The 13124-nt window shown below is 44.1% G+C and overlaps 1 protein-coding gene across 1 annotated transcript; it reads left to right on the top strand.

Moving 5' to 3' along the window:
• The first annotated feature begins 108 nt into the window (after positions 1 to 108).
• Positions 109 to 12449, top strand: LOC125306401 (DENN domain-containing protein 3-like). The gene is made up of 24 exons (XM_048261741.1): positions 109 to 376; positions 1304 to 1481; positions 2269 to 2539; positions 2755 to 2870; positions 3219 to 3340; positions 3446 to 3557; positions 3682 to 3801; positions 4026 to 4244; positions 4426 to 4541; positions 4630 to 4785; positions 5140 to 5236; positions 5351 to 5454; positions 5544 to 5710; positions 5932 to 6462; positions 7145 to 7404; positions 7542 to 7712; positions 8093 to 8222; positions 8436 to 8543; positions 9344 to 9483; positions 10153 to 10313; positions 10788 to 10927; positions 11253 to 11371; positions 11543 to 11680; positions 11906 to 12449. Exons 2-24 carry the CDS (start codon positions 1398 to 1400, stop codon positions 12110 to 12112), a joined length of 3789 nt encoding a protein of 1262 aa, XP_048117698.1. The 5' UTR covers positions 109 to 376; positions 1304 to 1397; the 3' UTR covers positions 12113 to 12449.
• Positions 12450 to 13124: the final 675 nt, after the last annotated feature.

The following is a 13124-nucleotide window of genomic DNA, read 5'->3' as shown; positions in this document are numbered from 1 at the left end:
TAGCTCAGGGAATGCTCACTAGATGGCGTGTGTCCCCCTATAAACTGGTTTATTAAGCCTCTTGGTAATTTGATGTTCCTTACTTCCTTCTTAGTTAAAATCAGAAGACAGAAATGTTGCAGTCTTGCAAGTATTGTATGAGTAAAGACTAATTCATTGGTTACGGCCAAATTACATTATAGCCTACTGAATGTCCAATTCCAGGACAGGATAACCAGGAAGAAAGGAGATAGACATCGCGTGGTCTGCGATTGCGACAGACCACTGAATTCTGCAGCTGTGGGAAACAGGACCAACCGAATCCATCGTTATTATTTGTTGGCAGTGTTACACTTTACTGAGTGATGTCTTTGAATTACATATCGACGAAGATCAGGTAGGCTTTTTTCACGTGTCACTTTGTTTCGGTTTGTGCCGTGTTACCTGTTTTGTGACATTTAAGGCTACTGATTTGACAGTACAGCAGTGTGTCTTAAACCCAAAGCAAGCAATCACCGGTAGTTTTTGCAGTCGTGCTGTTGTTGTTGGACTGTACATTTCTGAATGCAGCCTTTTTTTGGGAGATAACAGATAAGATAGTCAAAACATAAAATGCTTATGTGGACAGGGCTGTTTGTGCAAATAAGAAAGGTCTTCTTGATTTAGACCCAAAATTGAATAATACACTTTTCTGTCATGTGAACCTGTTGCTTTCTTTTTATGTGACACTAGAAGTAGGCACACTAACACACTAAAGGAACGATTGCCCTGTTACAAGGTCAGAAGAAGATTGTTTTGTGTGTGGAGGTGTTCTGTGTTCATTGATGTTTCTTTTGTGTGTCATGATCTGAACGGGAAACAAATATGTCAAAATGTCAATATGTCAAAAATGAATGCATGCAATTTATTCCTTCAACAATTTTTGACGAGGACACAGAAACTGACTGTAACATATTTGTTTTCTAAGAAGTTGTCAAATATAACCTCCAATCAGTTTGATGAATGTAAATAGAATGGCGACTACATGGGGCCTATGACCATGTTGCTTGTAGTGTCCTGGTTGGATTTATATCACAGAGGCTACAGCTTTCTAGTTTTTTCATTTTATGCTACTCTGTTGTTCCGGGTCATAGGTCAAAACCTGAGTGAAGTTATTGCTCTGAGGTAGGCTATATAAAAGTCTGATCATGTGCTCAGTAGGATGTACAGCTGGAAAATCAGACAGAGCATTGTGTAGGTTACATGACATGCCTTAGTCAAGTTGAAAATCATGTTGGAAAGGTACCTTACCACTATTAGGTTTCATTCTGATATTGTCATGCAGAACCCCCAAATAAGGCTCTCAGGCACACTGAACCAGACTCCAGGCCACAGTACAGTATGTGACGCTGAGAGTTGGAGCACATCCCAGGCCTTAGATGGAGGACCACCTGCCCCCAAGGCTGCTCGAGGCCTGTGTTATTATGGGTGCTACAACTGATAAGCTAAAGGAGGCATATCAGGTACAAGCAAAGTCAAGTCAAGTTTATTTATATAGCGCATTTCATACACAGAGGTCATTCAAGTGCTTTACATAAACAAAACCAAACAATAATAACAAATAAAAGCATACTGTAGAAGGGCAATACAGTCAAAGAATAGTTCAAAGGTGACTAAGTGTCAGAAAGCAGTGATACATTTACAATTTAAAGGACATCTGCCACTATAAGGTGAAAAACAGTTTTGAGCACATTGATAGGCAGAGTGTCTAAGACATGTGGAAGAGCTGATATTCTGTACCATTTTTTCAAGTGGTTTGTAGTCTATCAAGCTGAACTCTGACATCAAGTTAAGTTTCCCTCTGTTTGTTGCTGGAAGTTCAGGTTGTTGCAATTGAGCAGATATGTTGAGTCTGATTTTCTCAAATTTACCTTAAAAAGATGAAAACTCATTGCATTTATTAGTTGAGAGAAGTTCAGGCGCTAATTGTGAAAGGGGATTTGTTAACTCAACACAAAAATCAACAGTTGAAAATAGAATACCGTTGTTATTTGAACTTCTGTTCTATATGCAGTTTCTCAATTACCGGTATGTGTTAAAACATTTGAATCGGATTGACTCATGCTGGCTCAACACTTCCATCCACTAGATATTATATTGCCCTTTAGAGACTTTATTTTTATTATTGGATTATTTGGTATTATGTAAAGTGTATTGAAACCATATGCTGCATGGTGATTTTGCACTCTAAATAAATTGATTGATTGATTGATTGTTGACTTCATACAAGGCCTCCCTTTGCTCTCCCAGAACCATCAACAAGGAAACACAGCCGTGTCTCCGGTATTGGAGGCTGAGGTTTTGCAGGTTCATGTGCCCCCTTTTGCATTAAAGGACAAAGCTGCAGAATGTGTGGGGCCAGCAGCTTTCAGTAGGGTTCAACGCAGACGCTCCTTCATCAAGAAAATGGAGAGACCAGTGGTGGCGCCAGGTCATTCTCCTGGTGGGGAGGAAACTACCCAAGACATCAGCGTGCCAAAAGACATTGACCTTGGAGGCCTGCCTCAACTCTGCTTTCCGGGTAACTGCTAGTGTTATCACAGTGATATCTGTGATCAGTCAGTGACAACCACAATCATCTTCACGCCTGCTTTTAAAAATAGGCTACCACAGAATGCATGAGTACAAGTACAAAAGCTTCCTCTACGTAAATGTACAAGTGATGTCCCACTTTTTCTTCTTGTCTTTTTTAATGTGGTGTAATACAATGATTGTAACTTGTATGTTTATATATAGGAGGTCTGACTGTTTGGAGTGAGCCAAAAGAGCCCTGCTTTCATTTCTTGGTTTTCACTGATGTGTTTGGAAATCAAACCCATGGAGTTGTGCTGCAATACTGTAGGCCAGTTCAGGTGTGTGCCTTTTAACTCCCTTCATGTTCCCCAACATATCTAACTCACACATACCGTGGTCTTAACGAAAAGTAGTAATGTAAAGAATTAAGGGTATCTGATTTAGTCTTGTGTAGTGAAGCCCTCTCAGAACTCTGAGTACACTCTTGGCTTTGGCCCTTCCAAAAGAGAGTAGCAATAATAGAACAATGCACGTATTTGTCAGCAGGAGTTTGGGCTGTTGCCATGTGTATTAAGTGCATTAAACATAGAATTATAATTTCCATGTGTTTACGTGGGTGAGCAAGACAGCACACATTTCTTTCACATTACCTGTACTCAAGCCAGTGAATTCCTGTGTGTTTCCAGTTGTTTCAGGATAGCACTCTTCAGCAGAATGGAACTAAGGTTTCCCGACTCTACACCACCTATGGTGTCTGTGTAATATCAAAGTACCCCTATTACAATGCCTTGAGGGATTGTCTGTCATGGTGAGAAGTAATAGTCAATGATGATCACTTCTTTTCCATTTGATTTCTAAAGTCTTCTGAAGTCAGTTAAATGTTCTTGTCTACTTGGTTTGTTTATGGAAACAGTCTACTGAGTCAGCTGAAAAATTGTCGGATAACGGATGTAGATCAACGTGTGAAAGAATTCTCTGCCAAACTCGCTCTGGTGCCCATTCCACCCCCTGGAGATCTTCATGTGGTTGGTTTATAATAATATCCATTATTGTTATTATTATTAATTAAGAAGCCACATTGGATGTCAATATAAAGTGGTAAAAAAGGGTGTGATCAGCAGGATATGTCTGTCATCTTCTCTTTGGCAGGTGTTTAGCCTGAGCCCCCTGGTCATTGTGCTTCCTTCCAGGGAAGACAAACACTACCCTGTGGTAGATCTCGATCTACACCTCCCTTTTCTATGCTTTCAAACAAGGGAACTTTTGCAGGTTTGACATGAGTTTTCCAGATGTTACATGATGATTGTTATAGGAGAGTCTTGTGTATTCTTTTGTATGTTAAGTGAAAAACAACTAATAAGCTCCATTGTCATTATTGCACAGCTGGATGAGTAAATGCACCTTGCCCATTCATGTGGACGCTTGCCTGCCCCATTCAAATATGGCCCAGTTCAAATGAAGAGTATCTCATCAGTCCTCTCTGTCTTGGGCAGATCATCACAGCCCTCCTGGCAGAGCGGCGGATCGTGTTCTTCTCCAGCGACTGGGCACGGCTGACGGTGATGGCGGAGTGCTTCATGCTTTACATCCACCCGCTGCACTGGCAGCACCCACTGGTGCCCACCCTCTCCCACCAGATGCTGGACTTCGTCATGGCACCCACCGCCTTTCTCATGGGCTGCCACCTCAGCCACTTTGAGGAAGTGTCCGCGGTAAACCTTTGAAATGAGTCTAATCAAGTGTCCCATGATTAGCTCAAGGTTTCCTAACATAGCTACTCTGCTGGGAAATGTCTCCTGTGTTTCTACCCTAGAGCAGGTTTCCCAAGATGGGTCGCAGAGTGCATGTTTCCATTTTGCTAGCGTATATCCTTTCCCCCTGTTGATTCTACAGGAAACAGATGACCTGATTTTAGTCAACATCGATGACGGGACAGTGTCCTCGTCCAGTTCAGAACTCACTGACCTACCGGCTGTGCCCTTAGCCGCCACTGAGTGCTTCAGGACACGGTAGGACACGCGTGCAAAGAGACCCTTCCCACTTTGGCAGAGGTGAAGATGGCGTTAGTGAGTAAGTGTGATGGCATGTGTTGTGCAGGAGGAGAGGCCTTCAGCTTCACTTTGACCTGGAGGTGAGCCAGCAGGGCACCAACACCACGCTGAACGAGCTGCGGGCACACAGGCGCACCTGGCAGCAGCGCCTCAACTGGGAGATCCAGAACATCACCCTGGAGCTCATCGTCAACATCTTCAGGTCAGCTGCTGAGCTGTGAACGCTGGTAGTGGGACCCATCTCCTGGTGATCAATGAGAGATCAATTCTCAAACCCTTCAAATCACCAAAACCCTTTTCCATCCTTGTTTCAATGTATACTACTAATATGTAATCGTACAGAGCATGTGACAGTATGTCAGAGTTTATTTATTTTACCCAGGAAATATGAAGATCTTTCAAATGTGGCATTTACTGAAGCTGTTCAGTTTGTAGTCTTTGCCTCTGTGCCTTTTGTTATGCTCTTTATCGTTGTTTAAATTTGTGAATATTAATCTTAAGAAAGACGTTTGGTTAAATTGATTTGATTAAACTGAATGAGTGCTTCTTTTCTCAGGGGTCTGGCTGATCATCTGAACTATGAGCACAGAGTCTTTAATAGTAAGGAATTCCTCAAATCCAGGGAGCCTTCTGACCAGCCCTTTTATAAAGAGGTGATGAAGCACGATTTAGAGGCCGTCCCTTTAATTAAGATGGTAGGACAGTCACTCAGACTCATAGTCAATCCCCCTGTCACCTGTCAAACCTTATTGATCTGTTCACCTCAGGTGTTGGAGAGCCATATTTTCCACTCCTTCTTGAAAGATCGGTTGAATCGCAAGATGGATGCCTACACTCGCATGGAGCAGAGCTCTCGCTCTGAGGCTGAAAAGTAGGCAGTGTTTGCACATTCACTGCCTTTTTTTCCCATTTGTTAATAGTTGTCCTCTCCCGTTGATATATTAAACTTACTCTCCACAGAGTAAAAGTCATGATTGACACTCTTCGTCGGCCCACTATGAAGGAGATGGGGCGTAGGAGCAGCAACTATGAGAACTGTGTGAACAAGAGGCTTGGCACCAGTCTGCCCAATCTCAGGGAGGAGCAACACCTCAGCATCCTCCGGCAGACGTCAGTGACCGAACCACGTAAGAGCACCACAGTTCACCTGCACCGTTGTCTCTGTTCGGCTGATTTCAGATCAGACCGTTCACTGGCATTTATTTTATGCACATTTAGGAGTGGGGCTACTGAACAGTGATAGTATAAAAAACATCTCCCTTTCTGCATTGCACTAAAACAGTGCAAGAGAGCAATGCACTAAAACACTGACCCAAACCATCTTATGTTTGAAATGTTTGTTATCCAGCTTTGAAGATCCGGCAAAAACATGTCAAGCAGTTCAAGCTGCCAGATTTCCACCCCCACTTGTCCTATCAGTACGTGCAGGACTACTACGCTGACCTGGTGAGCCTTCTGGGCAAAGCCATCTCCTTCACACCCCGTGAGAGCTCCTCCCTGCTGGCGCGCTACTACTACCTGCGCGGCGTGGTCAACACCATGTGCGGCCGCAGGCTGGACGCGCTCAGCGACTTCCAGAACCTCAACCACACGGACGTGGAGATCTTCCCCGCAGCACTGGTCAGGGCGCTGGTGGACTCGCTCCAGCAGGAGGAGCAGGCGCAGGTGGAGCGCCGGCCCGAGCTCAAGCGCCTGGTGTGCAGGGTGAGGAGCAGCGAGAGCGAGGAGACGGCTGTCCAGCCCACCGATGACCACGTGAAGAAGTTTGAGATGCCCAAGACCCACATGCCACTGGAGGACTTTGTCACGCATGTTCAGGAATCGGGTATTGTCAGAGATGTGAGCACCATCCATCGCCTGTTTGAGGCACTCAGTGTGGGTACGATAAATATATGTTCATGTTTTCATTTCTTGTTGTCACATTAAGTTGTCACATTATTATTGAAGGTTTTCAGTCATGTTATAATTATGTCTCCTTTAGTTTGGCTTTAAGGAGGTTTATATTGCATTTTGAGCATTATGAGCTAGTCCAGATGTACCTGTAATCTGTAGTTTGTGGACAGGGCAGTGTGTTAGTAGATTTCTAATGAGAACGCTCTCACGAACATAATGAGAAAGCTAGATATCAGTGCTATCATCAATTAATTCATTCTCACAGTTAAAAGTCAGGATCCTGCTGGACAGACCATTTCCCACTCATGTTTTTACATTCCCTCCATACTGGGTGGTAAGCATGCATATTGTCACCATTTTCACAGACTACAACACCTTTGCTGGCAAAGCCTGAACAGCAGTTTGCTAAGCAGTTTGCTTAGCTGTGTAGTGAATAGGATTGGGGGGTCATGTTGTGTCATGGAAAGATGCTCCAATGCTGCATTGCATGGTGACCACCTGCATGGCTTTGCCGCGTCTCTGCAAACTTTCTTCCTGTAAGGAGCAGATATTTACATCACATGGTGGAGGTTTTCAAAATCCTCATCTCATTTTGAGAATGGGTGAGTTGAACCGATCTTGTCCTTTGTTTCAGCAAACACACCTAACAGACGTGTCTGTGCCTGCAGGAGCGCGGAAAGAGGTGGACCCAGACACGTTTTGTGATTTCTACACCTTCTGGAAGGGCATGGAGGCTGAGGCGCAGGATGTGAACCTGCCCACTGAGGTCATTGAACAGCTGGACAACAACGAGTGTGTGTATAAGCTCTCCTGCTCAGTGAAGACCAGTTATGGCGTCGGCAAGATTGCCATGACCCAAAAGCGACTCTTCCTACTTACTGATGGACGGAGAGGATTTGTGGACATCACTAAGTTCAGAGATATAGTGGTATGTCCTGTGGAGTCCTATGGAAAACCATAGAGCTTGTCCTCACTTAAAATGCGAGTGCATGGGTCATATTCTGTGAATTTCCTCTTTCTGCACTATGATAAAGAATGGTGACAAGTCTTTGTATCCAAAAACAGGAAGTAAAGATCTCTTCAGCTCAGTTCGTGGTTTTGCGTATCCCATCACTGAGGATCAAGAGCAGCCTGAAGAAAGAAACATTTGAGGCCAATCTGAAGTCGGAGTGTGATCTGTGGAGCCTGATGATTAAAGAAATGTGGGCTGGGCGAAAGATGGCCGATGACCACAAGGTATTTACACTTCTTGCAGACTTCATGATTGCCGATGAAGGCCCTTCTAAGCAGATGTATTTGGTAGAAGATGTCACCTTCACCATCCAGCAGTCAGTATACCATCTGAGTTGCAAATGGCTGCTGTGTCTTTTAGGTACTCCCAGTGGAAAATGGATAGATCACACTGTGTGTTTTGCTAAGGCCAACAGGATATCCCTGCCTCTACCCCTCGTTAACATAGTGGAACAGAGTATGTTATCTGTCCCTCACAGTTGGCCGACTGTGGCTCACGGGTGTTTTAAAGTCCTGATATGGTACTACAATAGTTCCAGAAACAACCGAAGATTCAAATACTTCCCGTAACACACTTGTCAATGCATGTTTACATGTGCTTTCAGGATCCTCAGCACATGCAACAGGCCCTTACAAATGTCCTCCTCATGGACACTGTGGTTGGCTGTCTTCAGCCACAGAAAGGCATATTAGCAGCTTCTAAACTGGCTTATTATGACCGGATGAAACACGAGGGTATGTATGCCTCCCCCTTATACCTCAGCAAGGCCTGTTTGAAAGGCATGCTTGTTTAAGTTATTATGTAGTCAGCCTCTATTAGGGAGGGGTGTTTGGTGTGTCTGTGTGTGTGTGTGTGTGTGTGTGTGTGTGTGTGTGTGTGTGTGTGTGTGTGTGTGGCTATTCTGAAGGAAGTTTAATGATGTGTGTTTTTCCACTATGGCTGCTCAGTACCAATGACCGTCCCAAAGACGACCTCTGAGACTCTGAAGCACAAGATTAACCCCTCTCTCCACATGCCCTCTCAGCAGACCGTGGATGTGCTGCTCTACACTCCAGGTACAGTATGGCCACATACACATGCCCTATAGCGGCCACATTCACCCAACGGAATGTGTAGGTAACAGCCATGCTAAATACCTAAGTACTTGACCTAAGCAAAATGTCAACCATGGGCTGACGCAACCCGTCAATTTCGCTGTAACGGTAACGTTATAAATACCACATCACACATACCATCTCATGGTATATACCTGGAGAGTTTGGCTTGCATTGGACTGGTCAGGGCTGTTTGTGTTTTCCTGGATGGTCACATGCCTGCATGATGTAGAATGGTGCTAAAACTGACCAATTTGCATTAGTGACACAGCTGATCTGAAACAAGAGGTGCATTGAGTGTCTTGACCCAGATGCTCTAAATTCACTGCTGGAACTGAGCCAGGAGCCTGCTCAGTGGATCTCCAGTTCCTGGACAGGCTGAGGAGCCTTACTCCCCACATCACCAACAGGGCCCAGAAGATGTCAATAAAAGTGTTTGTCTAGCTCTCACTGGATAGCAATCTTAGAGCGTAACATGTTTTTGTCCAAGTTGTTTTCCATGAATGTATTGTGCGCCTCATGCTCTTCATCTGACCTGGGATTTTGTTCCGACAAAATTTAATTATGACCATTTATTTATGGCTCATTCAGTGTATAAAAATATTTATTGACGTTGGTGGCACTTGATTGTGTTGTATAAAGTGTTGGTTAATTGAATTCTAAAGTCGTAAAAGTGTTGTGTAAAGGGTGCTTTTTTAGGGTCAGGAGGGATGAGCTTGGGACTGACTCAGTGCCTGTTGTTTGTCCGGCTCCACCTGCAGGCCAGCTGGGGAAGTCCGACGTGGATGGAGACGGGAACCCCAAGTTGTGGTGTGCCCTCAGCCACGGGAGAGTGGTGCTGTTTGATGCAGCCAGCTGGTCCATGCAACAGAACTGCATTCAAGTGGGAGTACTGCCAGTAGTACGTCACTCACAGTCTAAACACACACTGTGATATCTACAAAAGAGGAAGCAATATCTCACTGATTCTTTATTTAGACTCCTTTGGTCAGTAGCCCTCACATGGATTAAGCCTTGTTCTAGACTAAAAGAGAAATTCAGTGAAAATCTCCATTAAAAATAAGATGTAAGTCTAAGACTCTCCATTGAAACAAGCTGTTAGTCTAGGACTAGGGCTTAATCCATGTATGGGAAACCACCCCCTACTGTGCATGACTGCAGTGTTCTTGGATATTCATAAGCCCAAGGTCAGGAGAACATGTCCTGTAAAGTACCCAGAGGAAGAGGAGGAAGGTGCATGTCACTGGTGGTGAAAGGCCAGGAGTAAAGGAAAGGAGTTGCCGTTTCTGGATGTCGGAAAGTGTTTTGGTTTTAAAACAAGTCACCAATATTGCCACCTGGTGGTAATAATATGATGCACCATCATTTAAACAACTTGGGCATTATTTCAATTGAATAAGTGTTTTGTCTAATTGAGCACAGTAAAATTCCATGCAAAAATGAGAGACAAAGGAAAAGAGGAAAGGACAGTGCTGTCTTTGCTATTTGCATTAACCTAGTTAACTGGATGTCCACATGTCCACACAGTGTATAATGTATGAATAAGAGTAGCTCTCTTTGGTGTCCTCAGAGCTGTATGCTTGGGCTGGACCAGGAGCAAGTATGGATCGGCTCTCAGGATTCCACCATTTACATCATCAACACGCGCCGCATGTCCTGTCACAAGCAGCTGACTGAACACCGCAGCGAGGTCACAGATCTAGTCCTGGAGGATACACAGGACACATTCAGGTGACTCGCATGGATATACACCATTTAGCCATTAAGTTAAGGCACTATATCACTTGACATCTGATTTAAAATGCATAGAAATATAAATAAATATGTACCGGTAGTTACATAAAAATGATGTGTGTGCAGTTTTCAGTAACTGATAAATACCCGTACTCACCATTGGAAATTGATAGGCGACAAGCTGAAAAATCCTTTTCAATCTGCAACAATCTAGTTTAACAATTGTGTGTTGCGTTACCCTGGCTATCAGTCACCAGGTGGCAGTATCACACATGCATTCCACACAGAAATCTCATATGATTCTGACCCACTATAAAAGAGCGTAGCAAAGCCAGCATCATGACTTCTAGACTAGTCTCCATCCCACTACACACCGTTCATTCAAGTATGCAGTAAATGCTATATGCATGCCACATATGCAGTTCTACAGTTCCATGGTAGTTGTTGACTGAAATCCTCATCTTCTCATAGCCCAACATTGGCCTACTCATGCAGTCTTGATGGTATGGTTATTGTCTGGGATGTCTCTACCCTGAAGATGAAAAGGCAGTTTCACCTGAGCTGTCACAAACTCACCTCTCTGCAGCTGTACAATAGGACGCTGTGGTGCTGTAAGTATCTTGAGGAGCTGAACCTGTCAGACACATATGCTTCAGAGACTGTGATCACTTTTCACGTGGTTGATGCTTCGTAAATACTGATACTATTACCCAGTGACTAGTTGTTAGTGTAGCTTTTCTGATTAGTGCTCTCTTTCTCTGTTTCTCTCAGGCTAGTCCATTTCATTTGATAGCGTGTATCATTCTACACTTTGTTCATATGCTTGGTATTTGTGTAGATTGGGATTAAGAAATAATTGATGATATATTGTAAGGTCACATATAGTGTGTAGGTTGCTTTCTTAGTCAGGCTTCTTGTTTTGATATGTATGTCCAGGTGCCCAAGATTGCATCATGGAACTGAGGAAGACTGGACTTGTGCAGCGTAAGATCTGCTTGCTACAGGATCCCACAAACCCTCCTTCTCCCTTCAACGGGTTCATCGTCTATTTAGAGGTTTGTGAGCATGCAGCTGTGATGTGTTTTTCAGGTGTGCTATTCCACCCTCAGTAGCAAGAAAGTTCCAACAAACTGTCAGTTTGAAGGTGTGAGAGTTCATCTACTGTATGTGTTTGTCCAGCGATGGGCTGTATCACATGTTCCTCTGCGCTCCTGTCTCCTCCTCAGAGGGAGCAGATATGGACCAGTTGTGCTAATTCATCTGAATTATGTGTGTGGCACTCTGACAATCTGGAGAAGCCCTCACAGAGGATAACTCTGCCTGACTGTGCTGGAGTCACCTGTATGCTCAAGGTCAAGAACCAGGTGGGTGGTTTTCTTTCACTCTGTCATAATGCATCCAAAACGTGAAAAACTGATTGTCATTCGACTCTTGAAGAGGAGGTGTGCTTTAAAACAGCATTGTGAACTGACAAATCAGAACAATGGCAAACCATCAGTCCAGTCCTTCTCTGGAGTCCTTTACTTCCAGCAAAGATGCACAGTGGTCTTCGTTTTTGTGGAATTAAAATTTGTTTTCACTGTGTCCAGATCTGGGTTGGCTGTCGGAGCCTGAGCGAGAGCCCGGGTCAGGCGGTGGGGAAGATCTTCGTGGTGGATGTGGCCCAGGCTGTGGTGGAGAAGGAGCTGCTGGCTCACACCGACAGCGTCCAGGCACTCTGCTCGGCTGAGGACCGCTATGTGCTGAGCGGCTCTGCCTGCCTGGACGGAAAGATCGCCATTTGGAAAGTAGAGTAAAGTCGAGGGCTCCCTCAAGTCAGCCAATGCTCCTCTTTAGTGCACTTCCAGAGGACAAATCTGGACATGATTTTTGGACAAAAACTGTTGTACTGATGAGGGTCCATCTGCAAGGGAAGCCCATTGCCTCTGTTCTCAGCAGCCTATCTGAATGTCAGACTGCATGACCAAAACTGAACTTTGGTATCTGACTCTTGTTGCGGTATCCTTCTCCAAATGATGAGGCCTTAATGATATCTCATCTACTACTGTAATGTTCAAATACTTTTTTCTCAAATTATAACAATTACAACAAGCTTTATTTTATTTCACTTTCCGTATTTATGTTGTCTGTTGAATAAGTCATTTATAATAAATGGACTTGTTTACAGCCTGAATGTGTTTAAATTATTCAAATGTTGATTAGCTAACAAAAGCCTAACTAAAACAGTGGCAATAATTGATATAGTCTATGATATTGGTGAAACAAACTGGGCGACTCTCTTGTATCACATTTTGGAGACAGAATATTCAGTGTTGTTCTCAATGTTGTGACCAGCATCATCACTGCAGCATCATTGTAGTCTTTCTAGACACAGTGCATGGCCCATAATGTGTGATGTGAACATAATATGAACAGTGTGTAATTGTGTGGTTGTTGTAATGGAGTGCATTCCAAACGCCCATGAGGAAGGCTGTGATTCGTGCTCCCAGTGGGAGATGTGGGAGGATGCCCCACAGTTCTACTGACCGTGTGTGTGTGTGTGTGTGTGTGTGTGTGTGTGTGTGTGTGTGTGTGTGTGTGTGTGTGTTGGTGTGCGGTGTGTGTGTGTGTGTGTGTGTTGGTGTGTGTTGTGTGTGTGTGTGTGTGTGTTGGTGTATGCTTGTCTGCGAGTGTGCTTTGCAGATGAATGTTAGGGAATGTGCCCTATAACAATGGAGATACACATCTTCTCAATCCTCTTGTAGTTTGTGTAGGTGTTGATGATGACATCTAGGCCTGTGTACAATTCTGTAACTGCTGGGCATGGCA

Source organism: Alosa alosa, chromosome 13, assembly GCF_017589495.1.
Source record: "Alosa alosa isolate M-15738 ecotype Scorff River chromosome 13, AALO_Geno_1.1, whole genome shotgun sequence".
In the NCBI taxonomy this organism is placed as follows: domain Eukaryota; kingdom Metazoa; phylum Chordata; class Actinopteri; order Clupeiformes; family Clupeidae; genus Alosa; species Alosa alosa.
This window is presented reverse-complemented; position numbering and strand designations above follow the sequence as displayed.

Coding starts and splice junctions, on each gene's coding strand:
- LOC125306401 (XM_048261741.1), top strand. CDS start 1,398: ATGGAGGACCACCTGCCCCCAAGGCTGCTCGAGGCCTGTGTTATTATG. Junction 7,405..7,541: donor CTAAGTTCAGAGATATAGTG/GTATGTCCTGTG, acceptor ATCCAAAAACAG/GAAGTAAAGATCTCTTCAGC. Junction 8,544..9,343: donor TGTGCTGCTCTACACTCCAG/GTACAGTATGGC, acceptor CTCCACCTGCAG/GCCAGCTGGGGAAGTCCGAC.